General features: G+C 45.2%; 1 protein-coding gene across 1 annotated transcript; it reads left to right on the top strand.

The window, feature by feature from the left end:
- Positions 1-2,620: 2,620 nt before the first annotated feature.
- On the top strand, positions 2,621-19,198 carry LOC106147315. The gene is made up of 6 exons (XM_013508012.1): positions 2,621-2,665; positions 3,685-3,783; positions 9,446-9,523; positions 9,657-9,701; positions 13,726-13,748; positions 18,714-19,198. Exons 1-6 carry the CDS (start codon positions 2,621-2,623, stop codon positions 19,057-19,059), a joined length of 636 nt encoding a protein of 211 aa, XP_013363466.1. The 3' UTR covers positions 19,060-19,198.
- The last annotated feature ends 190 nt before the right edge of the window (positions 19,199-19,388 follow it).

Genomic DNA, 19,388 nt, shown 5'->3' with positions numbered 1-19,388 from the left:
AGAGCCTTTGTGTCTGCCCTTCTACCAGAGCAGCCCAGCCGTACTAGCAGACTCAGCTACTCTGCGTGCCACCATCTGCAGGATCTAGCGGAGGAGGCCCATGATGACAGGGTCCTGGGCTCTCTCTGGGAGGTCTCCCAGTCAACACTCATCCATCTTCAGTCTGGATTGGCTCAGCCATAGGGTCACCAAGAATTACCCAAGCCGCACTGTGGGTTGGCAGGGCCTCTGCCCAAATATGCAAAACGCCGAATTTCAGATCCACGAAGAGCTTCCTGTAGTCACGCATTCTTTGCCCATTAGTAGAGCCAGAACAATATTTCAAGCTTTTCAAGTTCTTGCTGAGACAAAGTCACCAATGTGGCCATGGTGTGAACGAATGAATATTCACAGAGCCGCGGGGGGTGGGGACGAGAGCAGAGAGGCTGTGTACACGGAGAGCATCACGCTGCTGTGAGTACAGGGTACACAGGAGCAGAAACTTCTGCCCTCAGCAGAGGGCCAGGCTGTGGATGCTGCCTCTCGGCATCAGGCAGCACTGAGTCGGCTCCTTCTGGCATCTGCTTCGCTGGTCTGCTGCCCATTCCCAGGATTCCCACTCAGACTAGTCGCTGACTTTCCACACCGGTACTCCGGCGGCCTTTGCCATATGGAAATGGAGTAGACACATCATTAGCAGTCAAGGCTGCATCCTCCAGTGCTTCAGGGATACAGCCTCCTGAGAGCTGGCCCAGGTTCTAGGTCTGCGTGCAGTGTCTTCCTGACTTCATGACCACCTCCTCCTGCATCCTGGGCTTCACAGAAGGGAGTCGTCATTTAGAACTGGTGGGTTACCGCAGCTGTAAGAGGATGAAACAGAAGTTATACAAAATACATCAGAGGGGAAGGATCGAGGTGTTTTCTTTCTGAATCTGCTTTTAAAGATAACTTGCTGATGGCCAAGAGATTGTTGTATTCCCCAAATAAGTTCTAGCATTAATCACATGCTATTTCTATAAGCAATAAAGTTGAAGGATCCTGCTTCTCCAAGCAAGTCCAAGTGGTAGCTTCTGCTATTGTGGTCACAGAGCAGTCCTGCTGTTGGGGACAGGGGTGGGCATAGAAGGCCCCATATGAGGAAGTGCTCCAGTGTAGATATGGGTGCTTCATGGAACATTCTTGCTATTTTGTTGAGCCCTGAGACTTGGTCCTGATCTTCTGACCTCTGGACTAGAATACGGCAGAGCCCAGGGCCTAACCGTGGTCCAGTTGGAGCCTGAGCCCTATGTCTGCTCCAGCCACATTCATCAAAAGAGGAGATGATAGGCAACGGGATGGTTAATTTTATTGGCAAACGTGATCTGCCTACATGATGCCCAGATTGCTGGAAGCACATCATTTCTCTGTGTGCCTGTGAAGATGTTTCTGGAAGAGACTAGCATTTGAATCAATAGACTGAGTAAAGAAGTTCCACCTTCTCCAGTGTGGTTGAGCACTGTCCAGTCCAGTCCACAGAGGGCCTGAATAGAACAAGGCACAGGAAGGAGGAATTCTCAGGGCTTGAGTCGGGACAGTCATCTTCTCCTGTCCTTGGGCCTCAGAGCTTCTGTTTTGGGCCTTTGGCCTCCTAGATTTATGCCACTGACTGCCTGGTCCTTAGGTCCTAATTCATCGTCACTTTTTCTGGGTCTCCAGTTGGTAGATCAAGGGACTTCTCAGCTTCCACAGTCTGGTGGGCCAGTTCGCACACTGGTCCTTTCTTAGATATCCTGTATCTCCTAATGATTCTGTGTCTCTGGAGAACCATGACAGATTCAGGTAATTGGTGCCACTCCCGGCAATGGCCATCATCTCCAATTAGCTCTCTCCTTATTTTCTCTCAAGTGACAACTATTGGTTGCCAGATTCCAACAGCAAGTTAAGGAGAACGAAAGATGATGCTTGAGTCCTATGACCAGCAGAGATGTCATAACCTCATTTCTGGCCAACCGGGAGCTCCCACATGGTCCTCTGTTCTCCATGTCCTTTCCTGGCTGCCAGACCCAGAACTTGATGTCTCCTCTGTGGCTTTGTCCATAGCTGGTACACACACCAGTGGTCATCTCCTGGGCATCCTAGGCCTCCATGATATCTCTGAGAGCCAGTATTTGGCTACAAATGTCAGATCTACTATGTCTACACTGTGGATAGCAGCAACAGCCACTGTCAAGACCATGAGCATTTACCATGTACTTAGACCACCTCAGATGTGCTGTGGCTTCACATGCCTGAGCTCCTTCATCTTGCCAGACGCCTTTGAGGTAGGTGTTTGACTTATTGCCATTTCACAGACAAGGAACATAAGAGTTAGCATTCATTAATCACCTCCTCTACACTACCTCCTTTGTGAAGTGCACTGAGGATATTCCACTCACTCTCCTGTTAGCTCTGTGAATGCATGCCCGTTGCACAGATAGGAATACCGGAAGCTCAGTGGAAGGTAAGTAACTTGCCCGAGGACACAGAGTTTATGAACATGAGAGCCACAGGACTCAGTCTCAGGCAGTCTACCTTCAGGGAGCTCCCACGGCCACCCCCAGGCTCAGGACAAATTCACTCTGCTGAGGGCACTTGATGGCCCCACGTCAGTGAGCTCTCTGAGATGGCGCTGGTGTTGTCACTGAAGATTCTAGCTCTGCAGAAGGAGGTCAGTCTGCTCCAGCACCTGGAGGCAGTGCAGCCTGTCCCTAAGCAGTGAGTGCTGGGATGCGGAGCTCAGGAATCAGCCCGGGGAAGCTCTGGAAAGTGAGCGCACTCAGAACAGCCATTCAGCCCTGGCCCTAGAAGCAGTGGGGGCGGTGTGGGTGCCAGAATGGCACAAGAGAACTTTCACGTAATCACAACCACATGTCCCGAAATAATGGCAGCGACTTTCTCCTCACACACGAGGACCCTGGAAACTGCTTCAGGAAATTAGCTCCAACCCCTGATTAAGTTAAGCTAAACGTGTCAGGAAGGCAGACAGAGTGGAAATGGATCTTGGAGCATCACGTGGCCCCCGACATTCCTGGCCATTAACCATATTAAATGGACAGAGGGACCATAAGTAGACAGAGAAAACTTCACGTTCTTGGGTGAAACTAAATCCTGTGAAGATCAGTCCATTCATTTTTCATCTATCTCTAGGCAGACTTGAAATTCAATCTCACACCAGCTAGGCTATTAGAAGAAACATTCACATAGCAGAGAATGTGCATTGTTTACTGCCATTTGTTCTTAATTTTAAAGACTGCAAAACACTGTGACACTGATCTTCCCACCTCCTGGAAGCGTCACACCGAGACTTGTTTCCAGTGTCGTTGTCAACACTCACTCGAAAGAGCTGTATGGACTCTGTGTCTTTTAAAAGCCCCCTCCTCCCAAATCCTGGATGAAATAAACAACGACCATGCTGATTCAGCCCGGTCACGTGACCACCACACACTTTCAATCTCCCAGGCATTTCTTTGTCCATTGGCATCAGATAATGGCCACTTAAACTGGATCCATTTCCTCTCTGTTTTCCTACCTCGTTACCCTGATTAGTGTGGGGTGACACCCCTTGAACCTCGTTTTATGACCAGAGTCAAGGAAACAGTGGTCCTTTCTCGAAGCTCCTTGTCCTTCCTCTCCCCTCCTTCTAAACTGCGCCCTCACAGTAGAGACTCTCTGAAATCTCTTTCTTAGGACAGGAAGCTGCGTTACTGCAGGACGCAGGAGACCCGGAGGCCTCAGGGCGTGTCTCCAGTCCAAGTGTTTAACGACATCGAATCATGGGATTCTTGGGCAACTGAGAACCAGCACCCAGGAGTGTGCAAATTAGCTTTTAAACCTCAGTTTGGAAAGTGGAGTCATTTTTGTTTTTTGAGGGCTCGGAGGAAACCTGAGCAGGCATCTCAGTTGTGAGCACACAACTGAGTTTAAGGGGTTTCCTTGGGACCAGATTAAGCTTTGAAGTGGGGCCTCCCTTCAGATGGCGGGGCAGGCATATGCCTAAATGATCGCGTTTCTTTCCTGGTCTTTCTTAGAGACCTAAGATGATTTAGGAAGTGTCTGCTGATATCCCAAAGTCTGACACTGCTGAAAAGCCGCTGCGTGACTCTGTAGGGTCCATACCTCCTTCTGTGACTCCCTGCCTGTGTGCTGCTCTCTCCTCCCCAGTGAAGGAAAGGTCTTTCTGTCCTGTGGAGACAGCTGTTCTGAAGTCTGAGGGGTCCACTTCCCTGTCACTTTCAATTGTCTCTGCATATGAATTGTCATGAGACACACACCTTTCTCTCTGACCTTTAACTGCTTTTGCTTATTAAACTTCTCAGTTATCTCCTTGGAATAAAGAATGAGATTGCATAGGAGAACCACACACAGATTTATACAGGAGGGCTGAGCTATCAAATCAGCCACAGCAAAAGAAAACAGGCGTCACGTTCCCCCAGGACAAAGGGCGGAAAGATCCCCTGACAAGTCAAAACACACTGTGTCCCAAGCCACTCAACTCCAGTTAATGACAACTTTATTTGTGAAAATAATGTAGGCCAGTGGTTAGATGTTTTCTCTTTACTAATGACTCAAAATCTGGAGATGAATGGTAGGTTCTGTTTTTGTAATAATAGGTATTTCGACTGATATTTTAGCCACAAATGTCACATTTCTTAGCTCTCCCCCACTATCCTCATCATTCAGAGTGAATGTCTAGATTACAATATTGATAGCAGAGCACATTCTCCCTTCCTCCACCCATGTTCTTATCTTTGGTGCTGTGTTTATCCCTAACTAGTCACATCTGAAGTGGCATTAAGTCTAAAGGGTCTGTGCATTCTTATTTAATATCCCCGGAAAGAAACTGAAGCCCGGGACAGACTCCTCGTCCCTGCCTTACATAGCTCCCTGCACTGAAGTCTTTCCCAGGTTCATCCACTCATTGTCCTGGTCTCTCTGCCAAGGTACCACCGGACCTTGGAGAGTCACTTACAGCTGAGCAGCGACCCTCTGACCAGAGTGCAGAGTCACGGGGAAAGTTGCCTGCACTGCCAGCCCCTTGATTATCCTCAGTACAGGAAGAGCCAAAGCTCATTGAAAAATTAGTCTTACCCAAGCCTGGGCATCAAATAAGAGTCGACACAACTAGAATTCATATTTGGTGTGTGTCTCATCAAGACTCCAGCCTGCAGGCCACGTGTGGCCTTGGCCATCACTTGGATACACAAGGGGTGATTGAAAACCACTGTGAAGGCTTAATTTTTCAGAAAATTATAGTAAAGAGCACATTGTCATTAATCCCCTTCAAAATCCTCCTCCTCACTGTGACCGCACTCATCCCATCATCCTTCCACTTTCTGCAGCAGCTCTAGAAGTCCTTCTTTGGTGTCATTACAAGGTGTGATAAAAAGCCAGGGAGATAGCCCCAAGCCTCTAGACCCTCCCCTGCTTCCACCACAAGAAAGAACTGTCAAAAATTTTCATGAGTTGCTTAATCTCTTCTGTTCATGCAGAAACTTTGAACCCTGCTCATTAACACTTAAATGTCTACAGCATGACCTAAGTGCCAGAAATCGAAGTACATTTTTCAACTTCTGTGCCCTAAAGAGTGAGGAAACAATGATTTACAACTGTCCAGTAACATTTTTTCCTCCAAACTGAAAAGCTCTAAGTCCTTCATTCAGCAAACAAGAAAGAAAACAGTTACCCCATTTATCTTGTTTTCCAAAGAGCTGACCATTTTGTCAGCCTCTCTGTGAACTAGCTTTTCCACAGCACCCTTCAATTTTGGAGACTAAAACTGGACACGGTTTTATAATGATACCCAAATGGATGCCAAATGTCCCTAAAACTTGTTTTTATGTCAATATATGGCAACAAGTGACTTCCTCTTTGCACAGTACTATCCATCCCTGACTCATACCTTATTACTGCTCAGGAACTAACCAGGTCTGTCCAGGGATGAGTATATTTGACACGGTCATCTCCTCATCTCTATTTATATTCCAGAGATTCACACTACACTCCTATTCCTATTGCAGTGCTTCCTGCTTGTGGTAGAGAGATCACGGAAATATCTGCAAACAACTATTTTCTTTTTTTCCTGATGTTTATTTACATGTTTCCCTAGGCAGTATGGGCACAGAGTTGGTGTGGTAAATGTACTAAACCACGTGGCCTCAGGGAGCTAAGTGACTGACAAGGAGGTGTCAGAGTGTCGGCCACTGGATGGTGTGTGGGGAGACCTGACCCCATGGCTGATTCGGCCTGTGTTCTTTTCCTCGTCACTTATGGGAGCACTAACTCTCCAGCAGTTGTGTGTGAGCAGAGATCTCCCAGATGCGTACAGGGAGAGGTCAGCAATACACTTCCAACTATGAGCGTCCAGATTACTATCATTGAGGGCCGTCAAACTTAACACTGTGTGTGCTGGATGGTAAAGCAACAGAGCCTATTTAGCCAGCACAGAAGCTGTACTTCTGCATGTCATGCTTTGTGAGAGGGCTTGTGTTATTGTTGTTGGGAGTGGTGGGTGTTGTTACTGCTTGTTTAGGTTGGAACAATAAAAGACTGAGGCAAACAACATAAGATCAGCAAGGGTCACAAAACAACTGGCAGTTATTTCTTGAATCAACATTTTGAAGGTAGCAGGCCCTGCCCCGTGCTCATAAAGTCACTCTGAAAGCCACGTGCAGGGGTAAAGTAATTAAAGAGGAGGACATAGACACAATTTTGAGGTTGTCTTTCTTTTTTCATTTTGCAAAATAACAGTCTGGTCATGAAAAGTGAAACACTGGAGCAGACACATGGCACCTTCTACTTCCTGCTCATGTGGGATGGCCGGCCACAGCCAAGCTGACCGTGGGCATTTCACACTTGGCAGCTGTCAGAGGACCGCTGTGAAATCAGACCCGAGGCCCAGGCCACTTCCGGGCAACAGATGCACACGCGGCACATCTGAACTGGGCTTTGGGAGAGACGTGTAGTCCAGGGACTGGGTGGCCTGAAAGGTGGATTACCGCGGAGCTGACTGCAGTAAATTCATTAATCCATGGGTCACTCATTTCTCCTCTCCCTCTTTCTCTCCTTTACTTCCTTTTGCTTTCCTTGCTTTTGTTTTTCTTTCTCTTCTTTCCTTTCTGATTTCGTACATTCGTTCTTCCCACTCATTATTCGTGTATTTCGGAGACCAGTCTTGAGCACCTATCACACTTCCAAGGCTGTGAAGCACAATTTTCCACATTCTCTGGTAAAGCTGCAGACATTTCAAGATTCTGAAAATGGTTCTGTGCGTATTTGTATATGTGTCCGCGTGTGCATGTGTGTGTGTGTGCATGTGTGTGCACGTGAGAAAGAAGAAATCTAAATTGAAATGAGGTATTAGAGAGGAGAGAGAGTTTAGTTCAGATCAAAGATAAAAGTTTGAGAACTAGTATTAAAATCAACACAAAAAGAAAAGAGGCCCTTAACTACAGGCAGTTTCTGCATTCTTTGTGAAATGAAAGCTTATACTCTGTATTTCTCAAGTAGACAGCCTGCCCTGATCTTTATTCCTGATATGTACTCTTGTATCACATGCTTACCTGGTGAGGCAGGATTTTCTTTCCGGCATCTTTTTATACATTTGTGCATATAAAGTTTCCACAGCTTGAGCCCTGCTTTTTGCAAGCAAAGTTGTCACCCTAGAGCCACAGTCCCAAGCAGCCCCTGCACAGACTGCGAAAGTGGACTTCAACTGCTTTGGGGCTCCCCTAAAGGCGCCCTCAAGTCCTTCCTATCACCTCATTAAAAATCTATGGGTTACAATGCCCTGTTCTTCATCAAGAACCAATTTGCTGCAAATAAGAATGTTTTCAGGTATTTTGTGCCTCCTCTCTTTTAACCTTGGGTCATGGTCCCTCTATATTTTTCACTCCAACTTTACCTTACTGTGAAATGTGTCAAATGGAAAGGAGACCCTTTTGTTACTCCCTCCAGCTCACCTAGGGGATCTAACCCCAGGTCTGCGTGCAGCGACCGGGGTCACATGCGGCCAAATGCGGGCGAAAGGGCTGGTTACATAAACACGCCGGGAGCGGAGATTGGTGACAGGCACCCACCATCGACCTTCACATTAGCCAAGTTCAGTTCCGCCCCTACTGTCCAACAGTGCAATAATACCTAAAGGAACCGCCTTAGGAATGTGTTTATCACTAGGAGAAAGCGACCTCTTGCCACTCTCCTGACTCTTCAAACAAACATGTCCTTCCCACGGCAACTGGCTGTGCCTCCTGTCTTGTCCTTTGATCCTGCCACCACGGGCCTTTGCCCCAGCAGATGTCAGGCCAGGTTTCACATTTCGCTGGCGTGCACTGGCAGTTCCCTCTGTGAGAAGACGGGCGTGCATCAGGGCTGTTTGCTGGACAAAGCCAGAGAAACATGGGGCCAGGCGTCCTTGACTTACAGATGGTGAGAAAGTCCCAGATGGCCCTGGAGGCTGCCCGCATCCCAGCAGGAGGCCACGCCCACTTTCTTCTGTCCCCCCTGCCCCTCCACTCCATTGGTGGGGCAGTGTTGGTAATACTGTGCTCGTCAGCCAGAGACTTTGTTAGACTAACACGATATTGATTGACTTTATTGCCTATGAAAGTGTGTAGTGTAGCCAGGGGCAGCAATGCTGGTCTCACAGATGCTGTGAGAATTCTCACAGAACCTAGAAGAACTAAAGGCTCTGCAGCCAGGCCCCGGGGAACACTGATGGACAGGAAAGGCCCCGGGGACCCAGGAGAAGGAGATGAAAAAAGACCTCCTCACAGACAGCCCAGGAGGAAAAGCCAAGTGTGCGTGTGGGACCCACTGTCTTTGTGGTCCCAGAGATCCCCGCTCAGCTTCCAGGCTCCACTCCAGCTACATGCTCTGAGAAGCTGCTTCCAAAGGGTGTACTTTAAAGGCTCTTAGAGAAAGAGTATTATTATATCATTCCCACTTGTCCCTGAAAGCTTGCAGGTCAGAATGAGCCTTTGCCTGGGGTTTTGGAGACACCGCGGAGTGCCCCTCAGCCTGGGCAGGCACCTCCTCCGGGCCTGCCAAAGAGCTTCCAGCTGTCTGAGAAGTGAGGGCCCCACCGGCAGGCAGGGCTGCGGGGAGCAGGCGGTGGGGAGTGTGCTGCATCACAGAGGCCCCAGCCACCCAGCCGAGGGGGACCCGTCTGCCAGCCGGGGTCCTTGTGCTGCCGTCCTGCGGAGGAAGGTGTCAGCCATGCAGGAGACAGGAGTGCCTGGAGGCTCTCTACAGCTGTGCTGGGGTTGGCAGAAGCTCTGGCAGAAGGAGTAGGCTGTCTGGCTTCCTTGATACGGCTGCCAGGAAATAAGAACCCCGAGCAGCCCTCGCGTGGCCTGCGCTGACCTGAGCCGCTGCATACAGCCTCTGAGACTCCTGCCTTCCTCCTTTCTCGGCATCCTGGCTGAGCTGGGGTCTGGGTGACCCTCTGCAGCAGCTTGTTCCTGAGCCCAAGGACGTCACACACCCCACAGGCCTCCTCTTCAGCCTCCAGAGGTGCAAGAAGACGAAGGTGCGGAGCTCTTAGCTGCACTCCCCTGGCAGCACAGTGAGAGGCTCAGCTGTGTGGGTGGAAGGGAAGTCAGTCTCATCCACCTTCTGGTTCCTGAGGACTGACCACACCGTTCACCAACCTGTTTCGGTAGAAACGCTTCTGGTGCAATGCTCAAGACATGTGTTTCTGTGCGAGTGTAAGTGCTATTTTACTAGGGCCTTTAGATCATCAGGACGGTGTTTGCAGAGCCTGACAAAGTGATAAATTTTGCTTATTTTAATCCTTTCCTTTTTTCCACCAGAGGTTAATTGTTTGGTATTCTTTGTTAAACTAACACTTTTGATGGGGTAAGAGCCACTAAGGCCACTTAAATAAACAGACTATTCAGGTAAGAACAGAAAAACCAGCAGAGACACAAGCCATTAACTTGCTGGCTTGGGGCCTGGCACATTAGCGGCCTGACATTTTCAGGGACATGTGGATTCTTTCTGAGATTTAAAGAAGATCCATTAACGACTAACAAGAATATTTTTTAGGTAGAGGAAATAGATTGTTTGATGTTCAGTCTTTCTGAATTATTAATATAAGCCCTCTTAAGTCATATTATATTGCCCTTCCAATCCACTACTTACTTTAATTGCTATTATTTGTACAGTGGTGCCCCACTTCATGAACTTAATTCATCCCATGATTCTGGAGAAAGTGGCCACAGTGGAGTTCATCCCCAAATACAGAATTCATTTTTTGTTTGTTTGTTTGTTTGTTTTCCAGTACCGGGAATCGAACTCACAACCTTGTGCTTTCCAGGCAGGCGCTGTGCCACTGAGCTAAATCCCAGCCCCTAGAATTCATAAACGGAAGCAAAATTTTGCCAAATGGTTCTCTCTGCAAACCGAATTCTCTGTGAGCGGAAACATTCAACAACTGAAGTATTACTGTATTTTTTAATGTTTCACATAAGCAAGATACATCTGTCTTTATGTGCATCCTGTCCTTTCTGTTTGCAGATTTTAGAATCTAGATTTTACACCGTCCTAAAGTGATTGAAGGAAGCTCTGCATGTGTTCTCTGCTCCAGGAGAGCTACTACCTCATGGGAATTTCCTATTTCTCTTAGAGATTATTTTACAGTAAAAAGGTCGAGTAATAATCTGTGTTCAGTAGCAAGAGGGAGAATGATCTTGATGAAGGGGAGACTTGCCACAGGTTGGGTTCCAGGTCAGCTTCGGGGTTCAGATGTTCCTTAAGGGTGAACAGCTGCGGAAGAAAGTAGGAGGAGATGACCTTGAGCAAGATGAGCTGGTTCAGTCCCAAACCTCTACCAAATGGTTTCATTCTTCTCGTGAGTCTCGAAGTTAAGTTATTGTAACTCCTCAAACTTGCTTCTGCTCCAAAATATTTTCCTTATCCCTAGGCATTTAAAGTTCTATACAAATTTTAGAAAAAGCCATCAGTTTATACCCAAAAATCTAATAATTGGAACTGGGTTGTGTTATGGCTTATATCTAGATGTTCCCCCCAAATTTCATGTGCTCATAGGTGAGGCTTTTCAAAGCTGGGGGGATCTAGGGTATGTGATCCTGGGATTAAGGATTTCTTCTACTAAATTAGTCCACTGGTTGGAGTTAGCATAGTTCTGAGTGACCTCACCCCAAAGCCCGGGTGGGATAAAAGGCAAAGGCAGGCTGGCTGGCTGCTGCTTGCTGCCTTTTGCCTGCCCTGCCATGAGCTGTTTTCCTTCTGTGATGCCCCACGGTAGATGCATGGATTCAGAGGTTCCCCACCAAGTGTAAAGTGAGCCATAGTTTCACTGCAGATTCTCTTTAGCAGGATAAGATCATATAATCTCATTCCTGTAGTGTGCTTATCATTTTAAAATATGAATGGGATTTAAGTACTATCCATTTTTTGTATATTTTTTGAGATTACAATATGGTCCTTTTTATTCTGTTAATATAGTAAATTTATTTGATTTCCTTCTGTTCTGGAATAAATCCCTCTTGCTCATGATGCTTTATATTATACTTATATATATTGTAAAACACTATTTTCTAATATAGTTTTAAGGACATAGCATCTATGTTCATAGATGATAGTGGTCTATAGTTTTCTTATTGTGATATTTTCTTGGGTTTTGGCACAGGTTAATGTTGACACTATAAAGCATTATCAAGTGAATTTGGAAGTGTTTCCTCCCCACTCTCTCCCCAAAAGAGTTTGTGTAGGGTTAGTAAAGATTATTTATTTTTAATTCACACATGATTGACATATTTATGGGGCATGGTATGATGTTTCCATATGTATGTACATTGTTTGATGATCAAATGAGGAAATCAGTATATCCACCGTCTGAGAGAGGTGGAGAATAGTATAGTAGTTACTAGGGCCTGGGGAGGGTCGGGCAAAGAGGTGGTAAGGGGCTGGCCACATGCACAGAGCTTCAGTCAGATAGCTAGCGGGGTGAGTGCCCACGTAGATCTGTAAGGTACGGTGACTGTAGTTAACCACAGTGCATCTTATATTTAAAATAACCAGAAGGAAGGATTGGTATTGTTTCTTTCTTAAATATTTCATGCAGTTTATCAGTGAGATCAGCTGGGCCTGGTATCTATTTCCACTGGAGAAAAATTTTTAATGTTCAATTCAATTCTTTATTTGATATATACTATTGAGGTTCTACTTCGTTTTGAATAAATTTTGCTAATTTATGCCTTTCATGGAACTTGCCTTTTCCATCGAGGTTATTGTGTTTATGGGCATAACAATATTTAATTTTTTAATGCCTGTGGACTCCAGAGTGATGTCTTTTCTTCCTGATATTAAAATTTGCATCTTCTTTTTAAAAAACTTGATGAGTAATGGTATGGATTATTAATTTCATTAATATTTTTAATGAGCCATATCTGGTTTTATTAATTTTCTCTATTGTTTGTTTTATATTTGATTGTCATTCTCATATCTATTATTTCTTCTCCTCTACTTCCTTTAGGTTAGATTCTTGTTTTGGGATTTTGTATGTTGCAAATCTGAATCACTGATTTTAATTATTTCCATAGTATTTAAAGGTAAAAATTTTCTTCTGTCACTGTTTTAGCTGTATTCCCAAAATTATGGCAACTTTCATTTTAGTTCACTTAAAATATGCTATAATTTCTTGTTATATTTATGTGGGGTTTTTTTAGAAGTATTTTGTTTCATTTCCAAATATTTGGGGAATTTTCTAGAAATATTTCTTTATTGATTTCTAATCTAATTCTATTCTGGTTAAATAAATAAACAAGTCATTGTGATTTTAATTTTTTAGAATTTCTTGAGACTTATTTTACAGCCCAGTATATGGTGTACTGTGGCAAATACACCATGTGTGTCTGGACAGTATATGTTTCCTACAGCTTTGGGGTAGTGCCGCAGGAAAGCCAGTTAGGTCAGCTTGGGTAACAGTGTTTCCCATATCTGATATACCTCAGCTAGTTTTCTACTTGTTCCATTATTTAGAGAGAGAGAGAGAGGAGTTTTAGTCTCCAATTATGGTCATGGATATGTCTATTTACTCTTCTAGTTATGATAGTTTTGCCTCAGATATTTTAAAGTTCTATTAGATCCATATATCTTTCTTACAATATATCGTTAAATAAGCCTCTTGTCTTTATGAATTGACCTCTTTTGCTCCTGGTGCTGTTTATTTCTTGCTCTGAAGTCTCCATCAACCTATCTCTGCCATTGTCTTTAAAGCTAGTGCGTTCTTGTTGTATAGCATGTTCCTGGGACTTGTTTTCTTATTCAATCTGAAGATCTCTGCCCTGCGGCTGACATATGGAGGTCAGCACTGTCCGGCAGAGCTTTCACCAGTGATGAGGATGTCTCTCTCTAACCACTTTTCAAGGCAGAGACCACCAACACACATGGCTACTGAGCCTCAGACATGTTTCTAGTTTGCCCGAGGTCTGAATCTTTTTAATCCTAATTAAATTTAAATTTAAATAACCACGTGTCTAGTGGCTACCATATGGGCAATGGAAGCTTACATAATTGACATTCAATATATCTTGAGATTAGTTGTTTCTATTGGTTAATCTTATATATGTTCTTTTCCCCCCTTTTACCTTCCTTTTTTTTTTTTGGTCTTTTTGAGACAGGGTCTCACTATGCAGTTCAGGCTGGCCTTGAGCTCACTTTGTAGCCCAGGTTGGCCTCGAACTCACGACGATCCTCCTGCTTCAGCCTCCGGAGTGCTGGGATTACAGGTATGCACCACCATGCCCAGCTGTACCTTCCTTTTATAATTACATTTTGCAATTTCATTTTGTATCCACTATTGCATTATTAGGAAGACCACTTTGCTTTAATTTTTTTGGTTGTTCTAGGGTTTAAAACACATTTAAAATAATCTCCATCTTTAGACAATTTTTTTAGCTTTGAAGGAGAGGTTTGTTGAGCTCACAGTTTTGTAGGTTTAAAGTCTAAATGGCATAGCACAGGCTCTATGGCAAAGCCTTTCTCTTTTTACAACAATCTTCTAATGAGAACTGATCTCTTATCCCCTGTGTCCTCAGGCCCCACGGGCCTATGTTTTAAAGGTCTTAGCCCCTCCCAATAGCATCACCCTGGGGGACCAACCCTTTAACACATGAACACCTGGGGGAGACACAGATCATATTCAGGAATATTACATCACTTAAAGATAGTGTAAGAACTTGGTATCTAACACTTCGTCTTTTTGTTGTTCTTGCATACATATATTATGAGCTACACAAACCAATGTTGTTACTAACAATATTCGTTTGTTAGTAAAAGAAATTTAAAAAACTAAAAAACAACTCAATTTCACTTTGTTTGCACACACCATTTCTGGTGCCCTTCCTTTCTCAGACAAGTCTTCATCTGGAGTCATTTTCCTTTGACCTGGAGATTTTCCTTGAACATTTCTCATGATGAGGATATGCCGATGCTCAACTCTTCCTTGTCTGTCTGATAATGCTTCAAGATAGAACACATAAAATTCAAAATTGACAGTTTTCCTCCCCTTTTAACAAAGGTGTATAATTGTCCCCTGTCTTACACAGTTTTTGACAAAATTTGTCTTCTTCTGTTCGTAATGTGCCTTTTCTTCTTTGGCTACTTTCCCCATTTCTCTTTATCACTGGATCTCAGCAGTTTCATTATGAAGAGCTTGATGTGGTTTTCTTTGTGTTAATTCAGATTATGGCATATTGGGCTGCTTGGATCTGTGGGATAGAATTTTCATTAAGTTTTAAAAGGGTTCTGGCATTTCCTCACTGTTTCTTCTTTTTCTCCTCTTTCCTTGACTCCAATTACAGATATGTTTGGTAGCTTGATATTGTCTAACAGGCCACTCCAATCTAGTCATTATTTTTTATTCTTTTTTCTCTTTGTGCTTTCTTTTGGATAGTGTCTCTTGCCGTATCTATTATCTACACAGATCTTTTAAAGTTCCTAGTATTTTCTTAATTCAGTCCAATGACATTTGTTTATATTTTATTTTATTGATTTATATTTTTTGGTACTGGAATTTGAACTCAGGACCTTGCACTTGCCAGGCAGGTGTTTATGCCACTGAGCTGTGTTGCCGGCCCTTGTTTACATTTTAGGATTCTTTTTCTTCTGGAAAATTTAGTTGATTCCTTTTTCACAAATCTTTTATTTCTCTCCTCTTACATTCCTGATTTCCTTTCAACCATTGAGCATATTAAAGGTAATTACATAGCTATTTTCAAGAGTTCTTTTCCTGCTGATTTTACCATTCTGACAATATCTAGTTCTGTTTTTGCTGACTGTGATTGCTCTTTTTTTGTGTGTTATATTTTCTTGTTTCTTCATGTGTAGGAGAGTTTGGAAAAGTGTCCACCAAAGATCTGAGGCCTAAAAGCTTAGTCCCAGGACTATGGTATTACCGGGAGTTGGTGGAGCTTTTGATTTAGGGCCTGCTGGGAGTCTTGCAGTCACTGGATGTGTGGCCTTATAGGAGATATTGTGACCCTAGACCCCGTCCTCTCTTTCCCTTTAGTGTCCTAGCCATGAAGTGAGTGGTTCTGCCATCACAGGCTGCCTCACCACAGGCCCAAGAGGAACTGGGCCAACTGACGAGGGACTGTAACCTCTGTAATCTAATTAACCCTTTTCTTTATAAACTGATGTATCTCAGACATTTGCTACAGTAATGGAAAACCAACTAATACAATATGTTTAGTAATTTTTAATTAGATATCAGCCACTATTTTAGAGCTGGATTTTTAAGAATGTTAGATTTTATTTGGGCTGGTACTTATTTGTTGACTAATTTGGTGTGTTTTAGTACATATTTTTGATCTTTTGAGTTTTTCTAAGATGAGATTAGTTTAGCCCTGCTACTGTGGCATGACTTTTCTGCAGCCTCTACTGAAGACCTTCATTATTTAACACGGTCTCCCCTCTTCAGCTGCCAGCCAGTTGGTTTTCTGACCCTCAGAATTGCGTGGTCTACAATTACTTGGTATTTCATCTATGCCTAGGATCATCTCTTCATCCAACTTTGTGGAGAATCACTCTGTGCACGTGTAGACTCAAATTCTGGTTATTGTCATGTCAGCTCAGGGAGATGGGCTTGCTCTGTGGGAATTCTTTTCCCACATAATAGTCTGGAGTCTGCTTCCTGAAATAAGCTGAAGAGCTCTGGAATCCTCATTGCTGGTTTCTTTCTCTCAGAGACCTTGGTCTTGCACTTCCTATTTTCTAATGTCTGAAAATGGTTGTTTCATATCGTTTGTCCAGTTGCCTGTTTAAAATAGAGCAAGCTTCAAATATTTTACTCCCTCATGGCCAGAAGTTGTGCTTTATTTGTAATATATGATTATAATCATCATTCATACAATTTTGTGCCTCCTTTTAAAAACTAACCTAATCTCCCATGCTGTTCATGTGCTCTATAAGCTTCCTGACCAGGGGTATTTTAATTTGACCTTGTCTATTTCTCTGGAGGACACTGAGACTATTTCCAATTTTTTCAGACTTAAGATAAATATTTTGGGCTTAGTGGCCATCCTAATATCATTGTCTCCACCTTAACTAATACCTCAGCCCACCTTCTTCCAATGTGAATTCTGCAAAGAAGTCCATCCAGATGTTCCATGAGAAAAGGGCGCCTGTTTGATTAGATTCAGGAAATACCACATGCTAAATCTTTTTCCCACAGTGTACACTGCCTTGTTGAAGACTCAAAAAATCTTGCATAAAGGAGCCATATTTATCTTTTTTGTTGCAACTTTAATTTTCCAGAAAACGTTATATGTTTATTATGTTATGTTGTTGAACAGCACCCACATCAGGACTACTTTCAACTTCAAACAGTAGGGCTTAAAGCATGTGCCTCTCCACTGGGGCCTGAACCAGTAGTTTGGACTCCAGTACACGATGTACTGCAGTTTTATGAACCCCTAAAAGATCTGGAAGTGATATTGCAAGTGAGAGAATCCCCAGTGCAAACCAGGACTCGGACCCCACTTGGGTGGGCAGGCTGAGGCCCCAGAACAGGTGGGTTCTTGATGGAAAGAAATCGTGATGGGCATTAGCAGCCAGACTGCTCCATGGAGGCTCCAAGGAACATGGAGAAAGAGGCTCTCTGGAAATACAAGTTTTGAGACCTCTCCAGGCTGCTGTTCCCCACAGGCCTCAGGAGAGGCAGTGGCATCTGGGAATCATGAGATTGTATCCGGGGTCTCAGCCTGATGCCCTGGAACTGTGGAGGACAGCCCCACAGGCGGCAGAGTCTGCTGCCTCCGGGCCCCTCTGTGATGGCTCCCATGTGCTGAACACCTCTGCCCCTTATCCAGAGGGAAGGAAGGAAGGGAGAAAGAAGTTCTTACAGAAAAAGAAAATGTGAACTTTAGGGAAATGATCTTGGACCCTTGGATTCTGCCTTGAGATTTTGGTAAAGGCTTCCAGAGAAGCTCCACTGATGGTTTTGGATGGGAAGGGGTCGCCTGGGTGTAATCAACACAACTACAACTGCAAATCCCGGGAGCCCCAGTAAGCCCCAAACCCAACAATGCGTAGTCAATCAGCAGAGCTCAATGGTGACGTTGATAGGGTCCCCAACACTAAGCACACCCAGCCTTCCAGGGTGAGGCCAGCATGTGGACAGTCTCCCACTCACACACCCAGAGGCAGGAAGGAGATGCTGCGGCCATGACAACATTTGGTGTCTGAGCCACACTGGAAAGTGGCCCCATTCTCCTCTGGGGTGTGTGGCAATCCTGGGGAGGAATCCTCCAAGCGCAGAATGTGGGCTAAGTGGGAGGCCCGCCTGACCTGCACTGGCCTCCTCAAAGACATTCTGCTCAGGCCCTAGACTTCCCAGTGCACACGCACAGCAGCTTGTCAACAGATCCCCTAGGAAGACATCAGGGACACCAGGACTAGGAGCCCTGGAGAGCTGTGCATGTGCCCCCAGCATCCCACGACACAGGGTAGGGGAGGCTGCTTCTCACCCATCTTTGGTTCTTAATAAAAGTAGTAAAGTTTTAAAGCTATATGAGAACTGAAGAGGCTGGGCAGAGCCAGGCGCCTGCGCTTCAAGGGCAGCAGCTCAGGGAGAGTCAGCAGAAACCAAGGGAAGCCTCCTTTCCCTGTGGACATGCGGGAGTAACACGGAATTCCACTCTTCCGAATGAGGAAGGGGGCACTAGCCTGTAGGAGCGAGCAGCTCCCTGGGTGTTGCTCAGGTGTTAGTAGCAAGCTGGATTGTGCATCTCAGTTATGGTGTAAAACTCTCTGGAACGTGCCCAGGACAAATCTGGGAAGCATCCCAGTTGGGGAAATGAGTGAGGGGGCCTGGTTCTTTCTGGGCCGTCCTAATTTCAATGCCCATCCGCCCACACCTGGGTTTTGGCTTGGAAAGATACGGTCGCTAAGAATCACACGTGGAAGATTTGGGCAGCAAGAGATAAGAGGGACCCTCAAAGCAGTTCTTACTGATAGCGCTGTGACCAACACTTCAAGCACTTCCAGCACTGTGCCTTCACTGAATGACCTTTCAAAACATGGGTTAAAAAATTCAGCGATACCTGTCAGAAATCAAAGTAAGCGGTTTGCCTTGCAGACAAAGCCACAACCAGGAGTTGAGGAAGGAGGCCACACTATTGCTCGGATGCTGTCTTCCTGGTAGGTGAAGTCTGCCCTCAAATACAGGCTTCACTTTTTGCTGTTGTTTCTAGGAGCCCCGGGGAATCCTCAGTTCCACCGAAGACAGCGGGAAGTTTTGAGAATAACTCACCAGTCCACCTGGGCCATCATCGATCTATTATCTTCCCCTCCACATCCCTGCGCGCAGGCCTCCGTGAACAATCGCAGTTCGTCAAAGCATCGCATGTTCCGGGCCTCTTGCCCCGGGAGATGGCAGTCCGTCTGGTCAGGACGCCGTCTACCCTGCTTCCCCTGTTGGGTGTCACGCGCTTTGCCAGTCTCCTCCACCACGCTCTCCGGAGGTGTAAAGCTCACCAGCTCTTCCATTTCCCGGCCGATGAATGTTTTTTAAATCAGCGAATAACGCTGATTAACTAAATGGCAGGCTGAGCAGCTGCCTTTGCAGTGGTGTACCCGGCCACGGCTGGGAGTGCCCCCAGGAGCCTGTGTTTTGCACTTTCCCATATTATCCATTTTTGACCCTCTTACTACACCCATCTCGTCTACTTATGCAAGCAGTCCTAACACAGAAGGTGCTTCCTAACTACTTACTCTGTAAATATACATGCCCAGCCAGGGTGTGGAAACGAGTTGCATTGACATTTCTTAACAGGAGGTAGTCACCACTTTCTGAATGGCCTCTCCTCTGTGTCAGGTAGCCAGGACATTCCGGGGACACAGGACCCATTTCCTGGGCAGACAGGTGA

The sequence above is a fragment of the Chinchilla lanigera genome, unplaced genomic scaffold (genome assembly GCF_000276665.1).
Source record: "Chinchilla lanigera isolate Chin_1 unplaced genomic scaffold, ChiLan1.0 scaffold00141, whole genome shotgun sequence".
Classification (NCBI taxonomy): domain Eukaryota; kingdom Metazoa; phylum Chordata; class Mammalia; order Rodentia; family Chinchillidae; genus Chinchilla; species Chinchilla lanigera.
The sequence above is the reverse complement of the archived record's forward strand: the minus strand, read 5'-3'. Positions and strand labels throughout refer to the sequence as shown.